Raw genomic sequence first — 23,861 nt, 5'->3', positions numbered from 1 at the left:
TATTACAGAAAACCAAAATAACGAATAAAAGACTTTCAGGTAAACACTCAGAGAAGTCAAATTCTCCAAGGTTGGATTGTGGGTCATGCTGGAGGCATGGCTGAGACTCATTTTAAGGCACAGTTTCTGAATAAGGGGTGCGTGCATTTCTCCATGGATTGAGCATTTTGATACTTTCACAATATCTATAGCACCTAGGCCTGCTTTATAATCAAAAAAGACATCAAAAAAGAAATCTCCCTGCCTACAATATGGGACCTTTAATCACATGCAAAAATACCCTTAAAAACAAAAAATAAAATTAAGATATTTGTAAATTAAAAATAAGGGGACAAAAACTGAGTCCCCCTGTCACACTGCCACATCGTTTTTTTGCATTGAATTGAGTTGTGATTGTGATTCCTGTAGGCTGGCATAAATGATTTGAGGGAGCATGTGACTCTGGGAGGCTTCTGAGTCGGTCTGGAGCAAAATAAATATATTGGCTTTTGATTACAAAACACACAGCATGAAGCACGGAGATTGTATCTTTTATATATTGAGTTAGTTTACGAGGTACAACTGTACAATCTAATGTAATCCAAAACAACGGGCTTGCAATAAATCCTTCTTTTGTGAAGCTCCTTATGTGGTTTTTAGACATTGTGTTAAAGTAGTGTTGATTCAACACTGTTAATATTTGTGTGGCCATAGTTAGTGGGGATGCTGTATTGCATAACTGAAAGGTGTTTACATAAAATGTAATGATACGGGGAATCGTTGCAGTCACTCTGTTTATGTAACGGTACAGTGTATTAAGGTGTAAAATTAAATAAAAATATTGACAATTTAGCTGCATATGTGTAGTCCATCTTTAATATTTAATAGATTAACATAAATTGTCAGTGCTACATAAAGGGTGAGACCGATTTTTAAAACCCTGTTTGATTGTGATCAAAGCACCTCTGGAGATTATCGTAGCTGTTTAAATCCTCATAACTAGTGGAATTGGTAGAGCTCTAGCATTCCGTCTGTCTCAGTAAGGACTGACCTGATGTAAATCAGCTTCGAGGCCTGGCATATACTCTCCATGTGGGCGAATCCCGGGAGCCCTCTGAAGCAATCCGAATGGTGACACGACATAGCTGAGGGAGCAGAATCACAGCAAACTGACAAATAAGGCCAAATCTGACAGGCGAATCCTCGGTGTAGCTCCACATTTGACAGATCCTTCAGCAGAGGAGCGCAAGCCAACGCCCTTCACAGCAGCATCATTCATTAATGCTATTTCGTAACACTACAGTAGAAATGATCACATAGTAGCTAGGCTGCATGAAACAATGAAGCATCAGCATCACATGTCAGAAATTATACAGACAGATATTACTGTACAGTATTTGTGTAAAGTGAAGTTAAATAGTGAGGTTAGTGGGTGTCCAAAGCCAAAGGTAGCCTGTTAGTCCTCTTTGTACTGCAGTAACGTGGGCTTGGGGGTAGACACAACCAGCTGTTAGATCTAAAAGCTCCGAGCTCCGTTATGGGGAGACGCGGGGAGATTAAACAGCAATCCTACTGATCCAGCCCACACACTTACCATCCCAACTCCCCCTCCCTGTCATATGCACACACATCCATCATAGTGAAGAGGTGATGCTATGAGTGACCACTTTATCTTCTGCTAGGCTGTGATGTTAAAGAGATCTGGTCTGTACGTGTGACAGCCTGCCGACATAATAGGTAACAAACCTGAGGAGAGGAGGGCAGGGATGAAACGGAGGCTGAGTGTGTGGGGTTAAATCTGGGGCAGGCTGTCCCAGGATGGACAGCTTCAACAGCTGCCAGCCTGCATGTGGTTGACTGGGAGGGATGCTGGGAGGATCCTGACGTTATCAAAACACTTGAGATTGTAAGAGATGGTGGTAGAGCGTGCTATTAACAAAAATGGTAGTTCCCGGCATCATCATGCAGTTATGGAAGCGTTTGCCTGTGCTTGACTGCATGCTTGCACTGGCATTTATACTGCAGCGTGTGTGACTGAGATTTAGCAACAGTGTGCAGCTTGGTTTCAGGCTAAACGAAGTGAGCTTCAGGCCCGAGGTCTTTGCTCCCTCCGTGTTTTCGACAGGGCTAAGAGTCTTTAGCATGGAAATCGTCATTAATCTGCTCTGCGCAAACAAGTCAGACAGTGCTGGAAATATCAAAACATTTGAAATCTTGTTTGGATGTTTCACTACATTGCAGCTGAGAGATTGAGCCGTTCCCGCTTTTCTGTGTCTGTCTCACTCATTCTTTTGTTCTGGTGTTTTCCTCTCTCCACTCTCTTTTTCTGCTTTTCTCTTTTTCTGATGTTTTTGCTGTGACTTCTTTCTCTCTAGTCTGCCTGTCTCTCTCTCGCTTCTCCTCTTTTTTGGTGCTAGCTGGGGGATTGGGAGGGTTCCTCCAAATTGGCACACAGATGAATAATGCATCTAAAGCTAAAGCAGAGAGCTGGGGTTGGATATATCTGTCTGTCAGACTCTTTCTCTGTATTACAGTTATGTAGGGAGTTAGGCTGATACTTCAGAGGAGGAAAAATATGTTTGTCGCTCTTTACCCAGCTTCCCATTTACTTTTCCTTCTGTCATTAACTCTTTTATTGTCAGTAAATGTGTGGGTATCATGCAACTTGCATACTGATACATGCAGTGAAAAATTCTTGGATTTTTGAAGTTTACAACAAGGCTGCTAGTTGTTTTTGCTACAACACACATACATAATGCATGTGTGGGATTTTGATTTCATTTGATTCTCTGTCGTTGTATGCATGAGTTTGTGTGTGCGCATGTGTGTGTATTTCTTGCTATTCCCAAACTGCAGTGTTAAAAAGCAAACTGCACTCGTGAGCATAAGCTCACAGTTGCACCATCATTAAAGTAATGAGCAGGAAGTTAGCACTGAAGTCAACCATAAACATAGAGAGAGAGAGAGAGAAGGAAAGAGGGAGAGAGAGAGATCCTCAATCCCATAAGGATAAATCTTAAATCCTGGATGTTGCTTCTGACTCATTCTGGTTAATTAAGTTGAGTCAAGTGAGAGGAAAATGGGGTCTTGCCTTGCCTGAGTCTGTAGGATCAGCATTATACTGAATTCGCGGCTTACGAAGTCTCTCACTGGAACTGTCCTCTGTGCACTCAGAAAGCAGAGACAGAACAAACTGTACCCAGTCTATTTCTCCTTTTATTAGCTTGACCCGTGCAGCCTCTTTACAAAAATTTCCCCACAGGTTTGAAATTTACATACATACCAAGCGTAAATGCTCCCATTCAGCACTGGGTTTCAGGGTATGTATGCTAGCAGAGTTTTATTTATCACACTTCATCATTTAGCTCCCATTTGTGGTAGATATTATTTGCACATCCCGCACTCAGCAGTTAAAACACACACACATCCACCCTGAAACTCATAGAAACAAAGAAATCTGTCGGGCAACCTTTGGGATTTTCTTTGTTGTTCTATGGTGGAAAAGATTTCGCCATGCGACACAGGATGAGGCAAACGAGTGAAATGTCAAAATCCTGTGTAACTCTAAAAATAAATCAGCACAAGGGTTGGCATTTGAGCACATCATAGGCGCACGATTGGGTGTGGAACAGATAAAACAAACACTTCTTTATACCCAACAGCACCCAGAGTGGATCTGCCAACTGTCTTCTGCTGAGAATAGAAGAGAATAGAAGAGAGATTTTACACTTATTTATGTATTTAACATTTTTAACCAAGTCCCCTCAAGATTTGTTTTTTCCTACCCATCATGACAGATACAGTCAGTTGCAGTCAAACAACAGGGGTCTTTACATCAGTAAAAATAAGTGCAGTCATATTTAAAATACAGCACATAATTTATTGATATATACATTTTTACGTAACACTTTTTGATTAGGTAGCACAGATAAAGGTTGCCCAAATTTTACATTTGTCCTACGTGAAAAATCTTTGAAAAAATATTTTCATTTAAAAAAAAAAAAGGCTCAGTAATTTCCTAAAAACAATGGTAAAGAGGAAGATGCTTTATCAGACTTAAATGTTTTCATGAATACAGAATATCACCAGCCATAGCCTTTAGAAATGGTGGATAAGATATACAGTGGCATGAAAAGGTTTTTGCACCCCCGGTCAAAATTTTTGTTAGTGTGAATAGCTAAGCAAGTAAAAGATAAAGTGATTTCCAAAAGGCATAAAGTTAAAGATGACACATTTCTTCAGTACTTTAAGCAAGATGACTTTTTTATTTACATGTTTTACAGTTTTGAAATAACAAAAAAGAAAAAAGGGCCTGAAACAACAGTTTGGGCTCCTTGCATGGTCAGTGCTCAGTAACACCCCTTTTAGCAAGTATCACAGCTTTAAAAGCTTTTTGTAGCAGCTAAGAGTGTTTCAGTTCTTGTTCGGCGGATTTTTGCCCATTCTTCCTTGCAAAAGCCTTCTAGTTATGTGAGACTATTGGGCAATCTTGCATGCGCTGCTGTTTTCAGATGTATCCACGGATTTTCGATGATGTTTAGGTCGGGGGACTGTTAGGGCCATGGCAAAACCTTCAGGTTGCGCCACTTGAGGTAGTCCATTGTGGTTTTTGAGGTGTGTTTAGGATCATTATCCTGTTGTAGAATCCATCGTCTTTTCATCGTCAGCTTTTTTGCAGATGATGTGATCAGATGATTTGCCCTCAGAATTTGCTGGTATTTAATTGAATCAATTCTTCCCTCTACCAGCTGCAACAAAAGCCCAAAGCATGATTGATCCCTCCCGTTGCAGTTGGAGATGTGTTCTTTTCATGAAATTCTGCACCCTTTTTCCTCCAAACATACCTTTGCTCATTGTGGCCAAAAAGTTCTGTTTTAATTTTATAAGTCCACAGGACTTGTTTCCAAAATGCATCAGGCTTGTTTAGATGTTCCTTTGCAAACTTCTGATGCTGAATTTTGTATTGAGGACGCAGGAAAGGTTTTCTTCCCATGAGTCTTCCATGAAGGTCATATTTGTGCAGGTGTTTCTGCACAAAGTAGAACAGTGCACCACCACTCCAGAGTCTGCTAAATCTTCCTGAAGGTCTTTATCAATGAAACAAGGGTTTTGATTTGCCTTTCTAGCAATCCTAAGAGAAGTTGTTTCTAAAAGTTTTCTTGGTTTTCCAGACCTCAACTTGACCTGCACCATTCCTGTTAACTGCCACCTCTTAATTACATTGGAACTGAGAAAACGACCACCTGAAAACTCTTTGCTGTCTTCTAATAGAATTCTCCTGCTTTGTGGGCATCAGCCTGTTTAATTTTCAGACTGTTAGGCAGCTGCCTAGAGGAGCCTGATTGTTGGGGCAATGTTTGAGGAGTCAGAGTATTTGTAAAGCTTTTAAATCTGAGTCACCTGGCCTTTCCTAATGATGTTTGTGAATAAGCCATAGGCCTAACATGCTAATTAAGGTTTGAGACCTTGGTAAAAGTTATCTGAGCGCTCAAATCTCTTGGGGTGCCCAAACTTTTGCATGGTGCTCCTTTCCTTTTTTTCACTCTAAACTTGTACAAAACAAAAATAATGCACTAATCTTGCGCAAGTTGAAAATAATATTTCTTTTTTATCATTATGCCTTTTAGAGATCAGTTCATCTCTTAATGACTTAACTATTGACAATAACAGAAATTTTGACCAGGGTTACCCAAAGTTTTTCATGCCACTGTAGCAACAAAAGCCATGATCACATTAAAAAATCTTATTTAGAGATAACCCTACACCTGTCACTTAATACCCTCACTCATTAAGCAAAGGATGTTGCCAAAAGCTTTGAGCAGACTCCAAATCATATTTGTTCTTGCTTATGAGATTAGAATGTTAGTCTGGGACAAATAGCTGAGCAGGTTATGTTCACTTGATCTGTTATGTGACTGCTTGTAACAGGTCACTTTGGGATAGGCACTAAATTGCAAACTGAATTTCCAAGTGCCGGTACAAGGTCTTAGTCCTGGTGTGTGTGAGGCTTAGAGATAGGCATTGCAACTAATGGCATAGATGTCAGAGGGTTAAGCTGTAACCTCCCCTTGCACCGCTGCCTCCCACTGTCTTTCTGCCTCTCTCACTTGCCCTTTTTCCTCCTGTCGCCCCATCATTCCATGTTGTTACACACAGTGCAGCGGTGTCCCACGGGGCTGGAGATTGCTATGGACGTGATGTGATTTCTCGTCTGCTCTCAGCTGTAATATGCTGTAGTGCATGTCTCTGATGAACTTGCCTCACAATGTTTGGAAGACATGTTGTCCTCCACACTCCCCCTTTTTTCTTTCTGTTAATGCCATTTATTTCTGTCCATCACAGATTATGTGTGCATCGATGAGTGATCATCAAATAGCGTGATCATGTACTTGAAAATATTTCATATTGCTTGATGAGGATTGTTAGCACGTAATCGTTTTCTTGGTCGTTTAATGCTTGCAAACTGGGACGTGTTTAGTTAATTCATTTGTAGCGATATACACTCCCTCATACACACAAACGCACAAATGCAGCAATCATCATATCTCAGGGGTTTACTCCATTGTTGCCCTTGATAATAATGACTTAGTTGGATTTGTCCTAATGTGATGACAGAGACTGAAAGCTTCGCTCAGCAACATGACGGGGACATATCGGCCTTGTGAATCTCTGGCTACAATTAGGAAAATTGCATGGATGCTGGCTTAGTTATTCCAGTGTGGACAGGGAAAAGAGGCTTTTTTTGGAGTCTTTATGTGATAAGTACAGGCAGCTTTGGATGGGAGATACAAGGGACAGAAACCAGCTTATTGTGAATCTGAATTGAAAGAAGTGGGCTGTTCTCAGTTTAGGACGAGCACAAGGTCATGCGGGTCCCATACAGACAGTGGAAAGTAATATATACATTGCATTCAGAAAGTATTCAGACCCCTTCATTTTTTTCACATTTTGTTATGTTGCAGCCTAATGGTAAAATAATTTAAATTCATTTTTTCCCTCATCAGTCTACACCCAATTCCCCATAAGGCCAAAGTGAAAACTGAATTTTAGAAAAAATTAACTCTGGCAAATTTAATAAAGGAAAACTGAAATATCACATTGACATAATTCATCAGACCGTTGGCCAAGATGCTTGAAATTTAGCTCAGGTGCCTCCCATTTCTCGTGATCATCTTCGAGATGTTTCTACACCTTGATTGGAGTTAAACTATGGTAAATTCAATCAAAGGCTACAAAAAAATTTCTGCTTCATTGAAGGTTCCCGAGAAGACAGTTACCTTCATAATTTTTCAATGGAATATGATTTGGAACAACCAGGACTCTTCTTAGAGCTGGACAAACTTTGCAATCAGGGGAGAAGTGCCTTGGTAACAGAGGTGACCAAACACCCGATGCTCAGTTCGGCTGAGCTCCAGAGAACATGTGGGGAGATGGGAGATACTCTCATAGAGGCAGCCATCACTGCAGCACTCCACTGATCTGGGCTATATGGCAGATTTGCCAGACAGAAACCTTTCCTCAGTGAAAGACACATGAAAGTTGCTTGGAGTTTGCAAAAAAAAGCACCATAAGCACCATAAGGACTCTCAGACTGTGAAGAACAAGATGCTAGATTTAAACAGCTGAATCTAGATTCAGCTTTTTGGGCTAAATTCTAAGTGTCATGTCTGGAGGAAACCAGGCACCGCTCATCACCTGACCAATACCATCCCAACGGTGAAACATGGTTGTGGCAGCATCATGCTGTGGGGGTGTTTTTCAGTGGCAGGGACAGAGAGAATGGTCAGGGTTGAGGGAAAGCTGAATGGAGCAAAGTACAGATATATCCTTAATAAAAAAAACCTGGTCCAGAGTGCTCAGGACCTCAGACTGGACCGAAGGTTCACCTTCCAACAGGAAAATGACCCTAAGCACACAGCCAAGACAACGCAGGAGTGGCTTAGGGACAACCCTGTGAATGTCCTTGAGTTGCCCAGCCAGAGCCCTGACTTGAACCCAATCGAACATCTCTGGAGAGAACTGAAAATGGCTTTCCACTGACAGTGCCCAATGAACCTGACAGAGCCTGAGAGGATCTGCAGAAAAGAATAGCAGAAAATCCCCAAATCCAGGTGTGCAAAGCTTGTAGCGTCATACCCAAGAAGACCCGAGGCTGTAGTCGATGCCAAAGGTGCTTCAACGAAGTACTGAGTAAAGGGTTTGAATATTAACATCAATGTGATATTTCAGTTTTTTTCTCTCTAATAAATTTGCAGTTTGTATCATTCTGTTTTTCCATTGTCATTAAGGGGGGATTTAATGTAGATTGATGAGGGAAAAAATTAATTTAAATGATTTTAGCGTAGGGCTGCAACGTAACAAAATGTGGAAAAAGTGAAGGAGTTTGAACTTTGAATTTGAACTTTCTGAATGCACTGTATATAGCCTATATGTAAAAACCTGGCACCTCTAAACTCTTGTCAGTCATGGGATGTGACAACAGCAGTGGTGAGAAAATACTAAACTTACTTCTCTGGAAATTCTAGAAAACAATTTAGCGAAATACTATAAATATAGTTCCAAGGGACAGGCGTACGTTGCATTGACCTTTTCAATATGTGTTAGATATTGAAACGGTTTCATCTCACCCGAATCATACATACAGTATTTTCTCACTTACCCATTGTGCCATCTAGCCTACAGATAGTTTTGGTTTTATGTGCTGAGGTTTTGAGATATCCATCCCTGAAGATTCTGCCATCACACTGATACAAAGGCGGTGAATGGAAGTCAATTTGTGCCACGCAATTTTGTGAAAAATTTTATAGGAAAAATTCAGCAGTAACATTTTTTTTCCCCAGAAACAATCTCCTCACTGTCAGCTGGGGTTAGGTTATGCAAGGGAATAACTGAGGCATTGTTTCTGAAAAGAGACTCCTTTCAAGGTTTTCCAAAATGTAAAATATTTTGAGCTCAAAAAATTAAATTCCTCCTCCGCTGTGTTGGATTGTTGGCAGAAATCTTAGCTACAGATGTCTCAAAACTATAGCCCGACCATTGATGGATTTTGAGGATGATTTAGAAAATTGAGAGAATCCAATAACGATATGTCGGCTGACAGTAATTTATAATTTATATATATGTATATACAAACAATCTTGATATGGATCTCATAGAATTGTTTTTTTTTTGTGACCAAGTGGAAGGTACACACTGAGTGGGACATTTTACTGTTGAAAAATAAATTTATCAGTGCTCTCTGGTGGACAGACTATGTAATGGTGACACTGATTGTAAAATACCTCAAACCTAGTTTGCCATTTTTGTACTCCAGTTTCTTGTTACCTATTGGCCAACATACTTATAGCCATATAAAGTATCTGCAATAAGCTAATATTGGCAGATATATCAGTGATGAGATATTCTAAAAAATTGCTGACAGCGCAACATGAAAAATTAATATTAATATCAATAGATTCTGTAGCTCGTATTATTATTCTTTGTCTTATTTTGATTTGGGGGACAATCATGCTCTAAGTTTCAGAACTACATTTCCGATAATTTGGGGGCTTTGGGGGATATAAACAGGGAGTATAATGTTGCCATCGAGTTAAAAGTATGCCGAATTAGCTATTAGCCGTTCCTGTCTGCAATGTACCCGAGGATGTACAGACAACTATCACCAGATCACTTTGATACTGAAGAAAATTTAAAAACATGATCAATCTCAGGCAAGTTGTAGAGTTATAAGGACGTCTAATTTTGTGTAAAATTATAAGGGAGTAAACATCTTCATATATGTACCTACTACATGACGTAGATCTCTGAGTCCGAATATTCCTTATTCTCTTCCCAACATTTTGCTGTTACATGTTATTTTAAGGGAAAATCATGACACCGCTGGAGGAATTTAGGCTTACTGAAATGTTTTTCTCTTTGAGTCATTGTGGATGAGGGCATTTCTGAAGTGAAAATGTATTGCATATGTGGCAGGTATATATGTATATGTAGCAAGAATACTTAAAAATATTATCTCTGCTTAATACTAACTGTTACGTAGTGGTGTCAGATAACTTGATGTTGAATAATTCAGATAAATACCTTTTATTGTGAATTGTTATGAGAGAACTTCCAAGTTTACCCTAATGTAGTTTATATACACTCAGCCTCCAATAAGCTGGCCAGTTTATGCTTTATACAGCATTTAGCTCTGTTGGTGTTGAAGTCAACTCTACTCAGTTGCTCTGCTCTTTCAGTAAAAGCTATCCAACACAGGAAGCTGAACCAACATCTCTTTTCTACTGAAAGCATCATCAATTTATAACAACCCATGATGCAATCCAAAATTTGACTGTAAATGCAAATGTCATCCCCAAAACATAACGGAAACAGTTTACACTTATTTTTAAGCCTTACAAAAATGCCCCACTTTTGAAGTAGTGCGGTCAAAGAGACAACGGTATGATATTTTCATAGTCAACAGCATTGTTTATAATGTAATTACTTAGTTGAAAATCTAATCAAACAGATGACACATTAAAAACACTGTAATATTCATTCATTTAAGAAAACCACCAGTATGTTATCAGGGTCTGTTGAATCCTATTAGTAGAAAAATGTTGGCCTTTTTTGGATTTAATCTACATGTGATGAGATCAGAGAATAGTGAATGATAGATATATTCCTTAAAAAAAACTAATACGCACAAAAAATTAAAATGAACTGTAAGGCTATAAACCTCTGATTATCTCAACAACAGTTTTTTAGTTCACATGGAAAATTAGTTGATTTTCTTTTCAACAATGTATTTCATGACTGGAAGTGGAGACTATAATTAGCTTCTGTTGAGCAGATATTGCATAATAAAGAGGCTGCAGAGTCTGTTGGACCCCCTGTTGTACGTCTGAGGGTTAAACAGAACGTTGGTTTGACTTTTGATTGTGTGATCCAGTGATTGTTGTTAGATTTTCAACGCAAACAGTCTATCACTTTATGCTTGTGCACATGTGTTTTGGTCTTTGCCGTGTGCGTGTGAAGAGGCACGCAGAGGAAACCTTCCACCCTGTGGTTGCGCTGCACCGCTGCATCCTGCTTGCTGCTCTGCCAGTTCTGCTGCCTGCATCCGCCCCTCAGAGCGTCTTTGCAGCTCTCAGTTTGACCTCATTGTCACCATCTTTACCATCAGTATTAGTAGCTGCACCCTTCATCATCATCATCATCATCATCATCATCATCTTCTTCATCACTAATGTCTTTATTATAATCATTACAAGCAGCAGGCATCAATAGGACTATCACCACCATCGTCATCGTTCTTAATATGCTGTTTTATTATATTAATATGCTGTTTATTATCACTGTCATCATTTTACTCATGATGTTCTCAAATGAAGACAGATGCTGGAATAAACATTCTTGCACCCTAACTGCGAGTCATTGTTGAGCGCGATGCAGGGTTGTTGCATGATGTGCAGAAAGGGCCTCTCCTCCTTCAGAGTCCTGTTCACCACTTGCGAGCTTCACATACCGTTAAGTATGCTGCTAGACATGTGCTCCCATCTTGCATTGTGCTCGCTGGCGGTTTATAAACACGCCTTGTATGTATTTCTCCTCTGAATATTTCAGATGGGGGCTGACAAAATGCAGGCGGAAACAGACCGCTGATGACCTCCTTCTCATCGCCTCCACCTCCTTTTTTCTCTCTCTCTCTTTCTCTATGCCCCCCCCCTCTCTCTGTGCTCACATTCTCCCAGGCTTCCCCGCTATTTCTCTCACTGTCTTCATCCTCCTAGTCTCATCACTCTCTTTTCTCTCTTCCCTCCCCCACTGTTCACACCCTCCCCTCCTTATTCTACCTTTGAGTTTTAAATGTGCTCCCCTCTTTCTGTCTTCCCACGTTTCCTTGCATCTTCTCCCACCTGTCTGTCCTTTCATCCCACTCATTTGCTCCTGCGTCTCATCACCTCTGTGTTACCCTTCCCTTTCATTCACCCTCTCCCTCTTGTTTTTTCTCTCTCGATGGCGTACTCTGCCCGCCTGCGTGCCTGCCTGCCTGCCTGCCTGCCTGCCTGCCTGCCTGTCTGTCTGTCTGTTCCATAAAGGGCTGTCTGAGGCCTCTGCTCTGCTAATTCATTCGTTGTGCATCGCCTCACATATCTGCAGGGTCAGGCAGACACACAGAGGGAGAGGAGGAGAGGAAGAGACGAGATCTGGAGGAAGAGAGAGGGAGAGGGACCAGGAAAAGAGGACAGGGGGAAAAAAGATGCAGTTTTATCTCCAAAAACAGAATGCCAGAGCCATATCCTGTGGTGGTATATTCCAGAAATCCCTCTCTCTCACACACACACAACATATACAGTAGCTTGCCATGGCCTCCTTCTGCTCTCCCTGATGTTCACCTTTTTCTCTAATCTAATATTTTAACCACATTGCTGCCATTGTCTCTGTTACTAAAGGAATGCACGGCATATGTAGTGTATTCATTTGCAGAGTGGTGAGGGCATGTTTTTGCAACTGCTTCAATTCCAAAATGCCTCGTGATGATACATCAGTAATTGTGAACATACTTTGTACCTGAAACAGAACATATTCTCTGGTAAAGTGACATTTCGGAGGCTTTGCTCCAGAAGCCGGTTGCACCAGCTCTTTGTAAGTTCAAACTTAGCCACACCTAATAGTTCTTACAAAGAGATTGTATCTAAATATTTACACCTAGTATCTGCCAAATGTAACTGTTAAAGCTAGCTGTACCAGCTGACAGGGCTCACGTTTGCTTGCTAATATGTGATTGTTTAGATTGATCATATGAAATAGAAAGATTTTAGATTTCATTTCATAAAATCAACACAATATACCTCAATGTTGCCCTAACTGAACAAATAGTGTTAGTAAGGTTAGCATAATCAGACATTTCCCACTAATTCTAAACTGCATGTGTACTATTATCTCTGAAACTCATGATTCTCCGTGTATGTAATCTAACTCGTACCAACATTCACCAAAGGATTTGTGGCTAAGTTTAATATAATGATTGTCCGCGTGAATTTGTTATTTTTGATAGGTATGTTACAGCTTGTGATGCTACAGTAACTTGGACAAGGATGGTGCTCAGATGTAGTATAACCATATTTAGTAAATCACTAGTTTAAAACTACTGCAGGTAATAGTTACTAAGACATTTACACACAAACCTAGTAATACATTTACAAATAACTGCAGCACCCCAATCCTGGAATCCTACATTTATATCAACAATAATTAAATGGAGGTAGACAAAGTCTTGAAATCCTTTCCTTCCTCTGTAGGTCCTAAGTTCTGCAATCAAATATTCATTTTAGTAAATGTATAAAAGCATTTGAAATAAAATAAAGAACTAAAATGCCAAAAGGAAAACTGCTTAAGAAATAAGTCATGCTTTACTACATCATTTGCTGCTGGTTAGTTTAAAGCAATAAGTCAATAAGATTTTTGTAAATATTACTTCCTTTCTGAGAATGAGATGAGAAGATTGTAACTGTTAAGAAGCTGATAAAAAAAAAAAAAAAAAAAAAAAAACATTACTAAGACACTTGGTGTGTTGTAAGAATACTGTATTTTTTGGACAGAGCCAGTCTAGCTGTTTCTCCCTGCTTTCTTAATGCCCAGACATGATGTTGGTATTCAACCTGTCAACAATTTCAGAAAGAGAGCAAAAAGGTTATTAACCCAAAAGTCTTCCTTTAAACTGTAGCAGCACATTATAATTTTTATGAGTACATTGTATGTTTTGCATACAAAACCTTAGTCTGCACAATATATAGAATGCTAACTGCAACTGTTGTTTAAATCAAGTGGAGTAAAAAGTACAATATTTACATTTAAGTACAGTGCTAAATTAAAGATACTTAATCTTATACCTTTAGTACTAACTCATCTTAACCACCTACGCAGCTTATGTAGAACACTACAAGGTTTTTACCCTCAAGAAGCTTTGAAAGCATTTATAGCAGGTGCTTTTGAAGTAGTACACAAATCTGTCTAAACTTATCCAGTAGTGCAGGAACAGCATGCAAATCTCCTCAGAGATAATTTTGACATGAGTCGAGCTTGTGTGTATCTGTGTGTGTGTGTGTGTGTGTGTGTGTGTTGGTGGGTGTGTGTGTGTGTCTGGGTGGTGGTGGAGGGTTTGTTTGCCCTTGTGTGTCAGAGAAGTAGAAGGACTTGAGGTATAAGGAGGGTGAAAGCGCTACCTTGTTTGTAGTATAACAATTACTACTTGTATTTACCTCTGTTTAAGAAATTGAAAATCTTGTGAGTGTTCGAGACACTGTTGATGGGAGAGAAAAGAAAGTGTTCTCCCAGGAAATGAAGTGTAAGAGCAGTGGATCTGGTCCTTCCATCAGTGAGAGGCTACTCTGGGGAGCTCAGTTGATTTTTCCTGTTAAACTAACAGAAAAATCTCTCTGGCTACTCAAAGTCATGTTATGGTATCATTTGATCTTTTTTTTCAACAAGGAGAAAGAATGTGATGAAACATTTTTGCATGCACTTGCTGGCTGCCTTGTAAGGTGTTCTATTTTCCATGCATTATTCTCCCAGTGAGTCAAAAATAGAAACTGATATGTCAGAAAGAGACAGTGACAAAAAGCCAGAGGATAACCCCCCCCCCCAAAAAAACACACACACACACACACACACACACACACACACACACACACACACCATTTCTCACCTCACCCTCTGCAGCATTTCTTCGGTTTGTTCTTATCTTTCATGTCACTCATACTGCATGTTGTACCTTTTTCTTTTCTTTCTGCCTCTTCCCTTATCTCTGCAGGTTTTCCTGAGCAGGCGGTCTGTGTGGCAGAGTTTTATCTCGAGTGGAAGTGAGTGAGCGAGTGGGTGTCATGGATGATAGCAAAGCAAATGTCGAGGACCCTCCCTACCAGAACTTGCTGCTCCTGGGAGCCATTGCAGCAGCATCTGCCTTTGTGGTCACCATCCTTATTGTCCTTGTCTGCGTCGGCTGCCAAAGGTAAGAAGACGGTCGCATGACTTAAAATGTGAAAAAAGTATGAGGCAGACTGAAATAAAAAAAGAGAGAAAAGCAGAGTTTTATCATCTCTGCTGTCAGCTTTCCCTACCCTCCCTGATTACTCTCATCGTCCACTCCTTTTACGTGTCTTTACTTCTTCTGAACTCTTCTCCTCCCTTCTTTCTCTTCCCTCCGTCCGTCCTCTCTGTCTCTTTTATCTCCTGCTCTGAGCAAAGTGGCAGTAATGAATGTTAATGGCTGCGAGTGTCAGAACAGATGAAATGATGTTTACAGGACAGTGAGGAGACAGGCCAGAGTCAGAGCAGCCTCACATCACCCCTCTTAAGCAGACTCCTCAGAAGGCAAAAGCAGCGGAACACCCTGCAGTTTAAAGAGGATCAGACTCTGAGCCAGGCAAGAGCAATGGAACAGCCTGTTTTTTTTTTTTTTTTTTTTTTCCCACAACCCTCAGGGACCAATCAGAGGCTGCACTGTGGCTTTGTTGCCATGGGATACACAGATAAGGATGTAGAGAAATGTCGAACCAGCTCATGTCATGGAAATAAAACCACACCATTGTTAAGATCTAAAGAATAAAATATATGATCCCCACTGGATGTCAGTGATTTTGAGGAGTTGGGTGTTCGGTAGTTTTCCCGTTTCAAATTCACTTTGTAATATACAAATACCATAGATCCTGGAAAGAGAGACCTGTTACTATAGATTTTCCTACTATTGATTTAAAACAAACCCTGCACTTGTTCTTTTATAAGCCAAGGCTTAGAGTAGACTTTAGTCTAAAAATTACAAAATAATTGTTGCCCACCTTTATACGTTTTCATGCCTAAATGTCAAGTTTACCTGAAACCCTATCGTGTGCCATGCTATTATGAACATCTCCAAGGTGAGTTCTCTTCTCCTTCTCATGGTCCCCCTGGGGTATGATGGCCATATGTTTGTACAAATGGGATGGAGTTCCAGCTCACTTAAGGAGACAATAGCTAGCTGCAGTAACATGGAGCTGAAACAACTGACTGTGGTGCTTTTTATGTTCAGATGTAGTTCAAATAACTTGTATGATTAGATGATACAGCATTTGTATGATTCATGCATCTGCTAGCAAACAGAAATGCTATTTACTGCTGCATTGTGTTTTGCAGTGCAGCAGTAAAATCTCACATATTATGTTATGCAGATCCTTACCCTCCAAAGTGAGGGGAAAAGAAGTAAGGAGCACCCAGGAGCTTTTGTCTTCATATCAACAGTTTCCTATGGCTACAGCCACCTCCAGGGATCCACAATGATGTGCAACACTACTCTATATACACTTGTTGCACAAGAGTAATACCAGGTGATTGTAGAGTCAAACGACAAAGGGCATTAGCATGAAGGAAACTAGAAAATAACAATTATGAGTTTGCATGGTCTTATTATGAAAATAACTAGAAAAAAACAGAAAAGAAAAGTTTCTCAGTGAAGGACATCCTCTGCTTTGGCAAAAACCCGAGTCACGCACCACTCACTGTTTGACTGGGCTCTTGTTATCAACCAAGGACTTTCATGCCCTACCCAGAGTCGGATGCTGATAGTATCTATGTGTTCTGAGTGTGTGTATATGTTCTCTCTGTGTCCACCGGCTCCTGTTGACCTTCCTCGCTTTGACGTTGTGTCAGAAAAAGCAAGAGCAAGCACCCCCCAGCCGGAGAAAAAGGGACATCTGTAAATATGGTGAGACATGCTTTCATTTTACTCTCTCTTTTCCTCCCTCCCTCCCTCCCACACTCCATCTTCTTCTGCTCTTTTCCCTGTCAGCTTTCTCCCTCAATAGCTGTCTGCGGATACAGACGCACATGCATGTGTTTGCATGTTTCATTCCTGTATTAACATGTCTATATGTGTGTGACAGCAGGGTACACTTCGGCATCCAAAACTGAACTCCATGAGCAAATCTGACACCAGGCTGCATGAGATCAATCGCTTTCCCTGCAATGGAAACTGTAAGTGATGACTGACAGTTTGTATGTGACAGTATATAATATACAACCCCGAACTGTTACACCATTTCAGTCCTGCCCCCTCCATCGCTTTCTTTCTCTCCCTCTTCCTCCTCCTCCTCCTCTCTGTGCAGCTGTTAGCAAGAGCCGTCCAGCCAGTATGGACCTCCTGCTCCTCCACAGTCGGTGCTCCCAGACAGACCTGAGGCCCTCCCATGGGCGCCAGCTCCCCCAGATCCCCACCAGTCCCCAGGGATCTGGCCAGGTGGAGGGAGGGGAAACAGGAGGAGATGGGGGGGGTGGAGGAGGAGGGGCAGGAGGAGGGGACGCCAGAGACCACACATACACCGAGGTGGGCCTGCGCAACAACCCCACCCCCACCCATTGCCTGGACGATGGCCTTTACGAAACTGTCGGTGTCCAGGAAAGTGACCGGGGCCTAAGGTACCCTCGGCCCCGCCTCTCACATCAGCCAACACTCCAGCTATAATCAGAGCTGCTCAAAGTCCCCCAGCTCATGCCAATGGAGCACGCAATGGAAATGGGCACGGGAACGTATGTATATACTCACAGATCCCAAACTTACATTATGCTTATTTGTTATTGTTTGCTCGTAGATGGCATGCATAAGCTTTAGACATAGGTATAAAGTGCAGGAGCTCCAGCTTTGCAGTTGGATGACATTGGCTGGGCTTCGTCTAGGGTGCTTTGCATCAGTGGTTCTGTGTTTCCTTGTTCATGGATAACAGTTAACAGTGTAAGATTAATTTGTAACTGACATCGTTAGTAATACAAAACCTTGTGTCCCTCTTTGTTTTATTCCTCATAGGGTGGCAGAGGGAATGGCAGAGGGAATGGCACCATTAACAGTCCAATGACAGGAAGAGGTAATGGGGCGAGTGGGGTCAATAGGTCCCCTCTGCCTTCTGTTAACTCCTTGGCCATTCAAGATCCAACTGCAGCTGAGTACGCTTCCATACGGAAGTTCAGAAAGGTAATTTTAAAATGCATTTTTAGCAGTTATTTAGGTGGTAACTTGAAATGATAGAGGTGATCCATCCTTGTCGATTCAATTAAAAGATTAGTTTGGTTTTAATGGAAATGTTACTACTTTTCTCATTAAGCAAATAAAATCCTTTTGATGCCTCTGTGTTGAGTTTGAAAGTACATTGCAAGGCTGTACATTGCAACAGTATTTTAGCATTTCCATTGAGAAGTCCAACCTCTGCTAATACAGACACAGAGCTGCAGCTGTACTCTATAGGTATGTTGTCACATGACATTGTCAACAAAAAAATGGTAGATAACATCAGCTGGTGTTCTGAATGTTGTGTGACTTGATTTTGTGCCAATGTTTATATCTCATGCCATGTAACTTTATGCATAGCCACTAAAAAGTAGGCGTTTCTGTGACTGTAATCAGTCTCAAGAAGAGCAGTGGGCTCTGAATGATATGATCAGGATATTTATAGTGATAGAAGGTGGTAGCAAGACATAACCACACTAAACTAAAGTCTAGTGTTATAAGGCTAAGAGATTTTGTATGTTTTTTTTAAACTGCGCACAGAGGCATCCATCAGCTTCTCTGCATCTGAATAAATAGGTAAAATGGTAAAATTAACCAAAATGAACTAATCCTTAAAATACTTATAATTTACAGTCTCCTGCTTAAGTCTAAAATACTCCTCTGACATGCATTAGAATATCCAAAAATACTTGATTAAGTGGACTTGCTGATGCGCTCTTTGACTGAAAGCTTTATATATAATGGTTCCACTGGTGACTCAATACTTAAAGGTTGACAAGACAAACAGGAAGGAAAATAACGGGGCCGACAGCCAGTCAGACAGCCAGTCGAGCGTGAGTGAGTCACCTTCTGCTGCTCCTCCTCCAATACATCGCAGTCAGGAGTTTCCACGCAAGCCGCTGGAGCCATTTCACCTGCAGTCCTTCCCAAAGGTACAGGAATCATTGGTTCAATATGCTTCCTATCAACCCTAGGCATTGTATAGTACTACCAAACCACCCACCTTTCCAAACTGTAAGTCTGTCTGTTTACCACCAGAGGGCACTGTCCACAAACACATAGCTCTTTATGGTCAGACTTGAGGATTTATATTATTTTAGTCACTTGATGTTCTCTTATCAGATTTTACCATACATTTATACATTTATTATTTATGTATTATTAGTGTATGTATGTGTATGTGTGAGCATATGGTAGACAAAATCACCATTGTTGAAATTCCCAAACTGACCAACTAACCAACTTTAATAACTCATGTTTTATGATTTTGTCTATTATTTGAAAGCTTTAATCACATAACAGCGCTATATGTGCCAGTTGGGATGTGTTTATAAACAGCCAAGGCCACAGTTTAGGGCAGTTCTGACAGGGAAATAGAGGGACAATGATCGGATGGTGATCAGCCTTTCCTGTGCGTACTGTTAAAACCAGTTACTGGTTTTAATGTTGTTATATATATATAACATGTTGTTCTCTCTCTTTCTCTCTCTCTCTATATGTATATATATATATATATATATATATATATATATATATATATATATGTGTGTGTGTGTGTGTGTGTGTTTATATTTATATTTATACTGTATGTATACGGTATTGTGGGTGACCAGTGTATTTTTCATGTATGTGTGCATGGTTATGTGTCTTTGGCAGAGCATAAAACGGGTATCTTTGTCTTTTGTTTTAGTGATTTAAGGAGATTGATGTGGTTGTTTAAACAATTTTGCTTTAGCGGTGGATGTTAGCCGTATTGTTGACCTGCGCTTTTAATCTGCGTATGCCAAAGCCTTGATAGTGTGTGTTTATATGTGTGCATGTGTGTATGTGCATATCTGTGCATGTGTGTGTTTTTCTTCCGCACTGTGCCGCGCAGCACGGTATTAAAGTGGCCAGAGTAAAGAGTAGAAGGATGGATTATGTAAGAGCTTGGCTGGCTGCCAAGCTGCTTCTGTGTGTGTGTGCGTGTGTGTGTGTGTGTGTGTGCGTGCGCACGCGTTTGCGTGTGTGTCCACGTTGAATCTATCAGCAAGTCTATCTAAAAACAGCTAACAGGTAGCCAGCAGCCAGAGTTGGGATAAATAATGTTCACATACTGAAGCCATTTACTCCCCGGCTTCTATTACTCACTCACACTGCACAGGAGGAGCATATAAAAGTTTAATCATCCTTGGTTGCATGTGCAAATACCATGCACGTACCACTACATGCTTTGTAATTGGTTTTTAATTGGTTTTGATCGCCAGCAGTGATAAAAATTTAACAAGATTAGTTACTTGTTTGGTTATTGTTTTATTATGTCCTTTTTATATTGGACAGCCAGGTTTCTTTTGTTTCTCAGCAACGGATCATATATAACTACTATTAAGCAGGTAGGGAATGCGGATACAATACAAAGAATTTAATAAACCGATTTCTATTATCTTCCCTAAAAATTACCTCTACCAGGACTGTTAAATGGCGGTTGTGTTTTTGCAGCATTGTCTGTATATTGGTTGGTCTGTCTGTCTGTCAGCAGGGTATCTTTGACTGAATGTATGTGTAAAAACCCTTAGGAAACGTTGGTCACTGAGTAAGGAGGAACGAATAAGAGCTTAATGAAAATTCAACAACTGAGCAGACATTCCCTGATACTTGCATGGCACAAACCATCTAGTAATTTGTTGTGGTGGTTTTTGAAAAACCTTGTTTGGTCAATATTTTCGATCACAGCAGTACTGACCAAATTTGATTAAAAAAAACAGTCCACATTATTCCTACAGTGCAAGTAAGTAATCACTCATGCAGTCATGATCTCTGACCTTCTAAACAAATGCACTTGCTCTCTCACACACACATAAAAAATCCACCCTCTGCCCATGCTATGCCACATGGTCAATGTTTACCTATTCAGCAAACATGGCAAATGCAAACTTCTGCAACTCAGGTCAAACACAGCACAGTGTTATTACATGTGTTATTACACGTCATTACACGTTTTGAACATTTCCACTCCATTGCACAAAAGGACTTCTGGATCGTAATTGCAATACTTGCCTGAGCTCCTCAATTGATTTTGTTTACCAGGAGGCGGTCTTCATGGGCAACGGGGAGCAGTACATCTGGAAGCCTCCAGAAGACGATGACATCATCACCTTGCACCCACCTCCACACCGTGGAGAGAACGGACAGGGGCACCCATCTCCCCCAACTGCGAAGGAGGTAGTATGTGTGCGTGCGTTAGTGTGTGGTGGTAGTAGCTGGGGGGAGGGACCACTCCACATGGGACCGGAAGGAGTACAGGCAGACGGATAGAGGGACAGGTTTCTGATTCTTGACTGCTGTGTTTACGGAGCGGGCTGCCCATTTGATTGGACATGCCGTCATAACACCGCTGCCCTGTGACCTGCCTGTCATTCGGGGTTTCTGCTTACAGCCAGAGGATACGTTACATGGATCCAGCACTCCCAGCCCCCCGCCTGAACCCTGACCCCAATCTCCCAGCCCCCCACTCATCTGTCGGTCTCCAATCCATGACTCGCCAGACGGATCGGACATCAGTCTCACCTGCTGCCGAATGATTAATCACCACTTTGCATTCAAAGAGATGTTAGTTTAAGGTTGGCTGTTTTGTCTCAGACAGAATGTGATCAGCCCTGTCTGGGATGCGGGTTACAAACTCACCTAAGTGTATACAGTATATGTGGTAGAGTATGTCAGGTGGTGGTAGGAGGAAGTCTGCTCTCACCAATCATGTCACCTTCGCCACCACATGTGCTCCCACATGCAGCAGCTCCACTCAATCCATCTTTCAATTCCCTTTTCTTCACTCTCCGCTGGACACAGTATAACGTACTGAGAGAATTACAAGCAGTTTGGGAACTTTTGTCATGCCTGGGGAGCTGGGGGAGTCATTCTGAATGGATGGAGGGGTGTCCTTAAATAGACCACTGTCTGTTATTACTTTCTGTTTGACTGAGCTTCTCTTTTCCATTATCATTTTCATCAGCTCAGGGAAGTTTTTGTTTCCCATGTAACTTTTTTGGTATACATATGACTGAGGGTAAGTCTGAATTTTCACACAGAAAAATAACTTATTGCAGGTTGTGATTATTAAGTCACATAAAAGATCATCTAGATGAGCGGAAAATGAATTGATAGTTTTATCTATCCGGGGAGGGATGTAAGAGTTAAGTAAAATGCAGGCCTGACAAGTTTTAAGATGCTGGTAAATTTCTTGTTTAATCCAGCATTTCGCCAAAAGTTTGGAAACTGCTGTATCTGGGGATTAAGGGGTTAAGTCTCTGCTGTTTGGCTCAAGAGTTAAACTCCTCCTCTGCAAATGAGACTAGTACACAGAGCAGCTGGCCTTGACTGCATTCTGCAATCTCTCTCTCAGTGTGTTTTTCTTTCTTTCTAACTTTTTGTCCTGTTTTTTTTACTTTTTCAAACTTTTTCCCTCCCTTAGTTGCTGTGTTTTTCCATTGGATAGTTTTTTGTTGCCCTAACATGCCCATAAACTTTGTATCCTCTGGAGGTTGTAAGTTGCAGCCGGCAAAAAGTGTTGTGTTTCCACTCCCATCTAAATCTCCTCCTCTCCTCTGGCGCTCTCTCCTTCTGCTCCACTCCCTTTGTTGCTATTAGGAGGCGCTGCCTTCCCCAACCAATCACGTTGCGCAAACCGTGTCTTACCAGATGAATATCAACTGCTAGCAGACCGTTTGGAAACTTCTGCCATATTTGCTATTCATAAAGTTGATCACACACAGATGCATCAGTCATGCATACTGTTGTGTTTCCATGGATAATCACTGTATGCAGAAATTTAAATATGACTTCTCAAAGTCTTGGTCTGAGCAGAGAGCTAAAGCAGTATCAGAAGAGACATAACAGAAAGAAGCACAGGCTGAGGGGAGGAGAAAAGAAAGCATACAATGCACAGGCTTCCTCAACAGCTGCAGCCCAGTTTTGAAATCCCCATCATCTTGTGACTTCCTTCCTCTGCTGCACAGAGCTGCAAATTCTGTGTGCACATATGCACACACACACACAGACACACACTTGCGCATACACACACATTGCACATTGTGTGCACTTACTTATAGCATACGCCAGGGTCTTTGTTTACCCAAAAAGGTCACACAGGAGATTTGTGGGGGCAGGGTATCTGTGTCGCTTAAAATTTGCCAGAGACAGAAAGACAGAAAGAGATTCACAATTAAATTCAGTTGTTTGCACTTAAATAATATTTCCCCAGCTTAACTAATGTTATATTTTTCTTGTGTAAGATGTATAATATAAAGGCACCATAAAAGCAAAGTGAAGGTTAGCACACAAACACTGACAGAGTCTTGCCCGTTGTCTGTGTACTCTCAGGTTTCAGTTTTTTTGGGAGCAGAACAAAAACAAGTTTAATCTGTGTATGTGTGTAGGAGAGAGAGTTTGCATAGCCAGTGTTTCTCAGGGCGACTAGAGCAGAGCTGCTGGTCTGAATGTGAACACGGAAGGTAAACATGACCATGTCCCACAGTCCTCTGCTCTTGTGCTCCCCTCGTGGAATTTTTTACACAGAAATGCCAGAGGTCATAGCACTGGTTTATCCAAATTCCTCACAAGACCTCACACATGCCTTTCAGTTGTGAGTCGTAGTTGTCAAATCTTACATGCTTCACTGTAAGAACACACGTAGAGAAAACACACATTAGGATACTGTATTTACAGACACATACATACATCTGCCGTAAACACAGTCACAAAAACATGTACATAAGCCTCATTCGAAGCAAATGACATGTGAGAAAAGTCCATTAGCGAGCAGGGGTTTTTTTGTTTTTGTTTTTTTCAGCAAATTGGCTGTCGTCCAGATCTTTCACACCATAGCCTACTGTTC

General features: G+C 41.0%; 1 protein-coding gene across 1 annotated transcript in view; it reads left to right on the top strand.

Moving 5' to 3' along the window:
• The window catches only part of LOC120803301, a 41,881-nt gene that overhangs the window by 13,693 nt on the left and 4,327 nt on the right, over positions 1 to 23,861 (top strand). Inside the window, exons 2-9 of the mRNA XM_040151642.1 lie at positions 14,774 to 14,971; positions 16,645 to 16,699; positions 16,878 to 16,968; positions 17,100 to 17,230; positions 17,398 to 17,520; positions 17,795 to 17,959; positions 18,763 to 18,924; positions 21,059 to 21,193. Of these exons, the coding sequence (XP_040007576.1) occupies positions 14,844 to 14,971; positions 16,645 to 16,699; positions 16,878 to 16,968; positions 17,100 to 17,230; positions 17,398 to 17,520; positions 17,795 to 17,959; positions 18,763 to 18,924; positions 21,059 to 21,193 (990 nt within the window). The 5' untranslated portion in view covers positions 14,774 to 14,843. The remainder of the gene's footprint in view (positions 1 to 14,773; positions 14,972 to 16,644; positions 16,700 to 16,877; positions 16,969 to 17,099; positions 17,231 to 17,397; positions 17,521 to 17,794; positions 17,960 to 18,762; positions 18,925 to 21,058; positions 21,194 to 23,861) is intronic.

The sequence above is a fragment of the Xiphias gladius genome, chromosome 18, assembly GCF_016859285.1.
Source record: "Xiphias gladius isolate SHS-SW01 ecotype Sanya breed wild chromosome 18, ASM1685928v1, whole genome shotgun sequence".
Taxonomy (NCBI): domain Eukaryota; kingdom Metazoa; phylum Chordata; class Actinopteri; order Istiophoriformes; family Xiphiidae; genus Xiphias; species Xiphias gladius.
The sequence above is the reverse complement of the archived record's forward strand: the minus strand, read 5'-3'. Positions and strand labels throughout refer to the sequence as shown.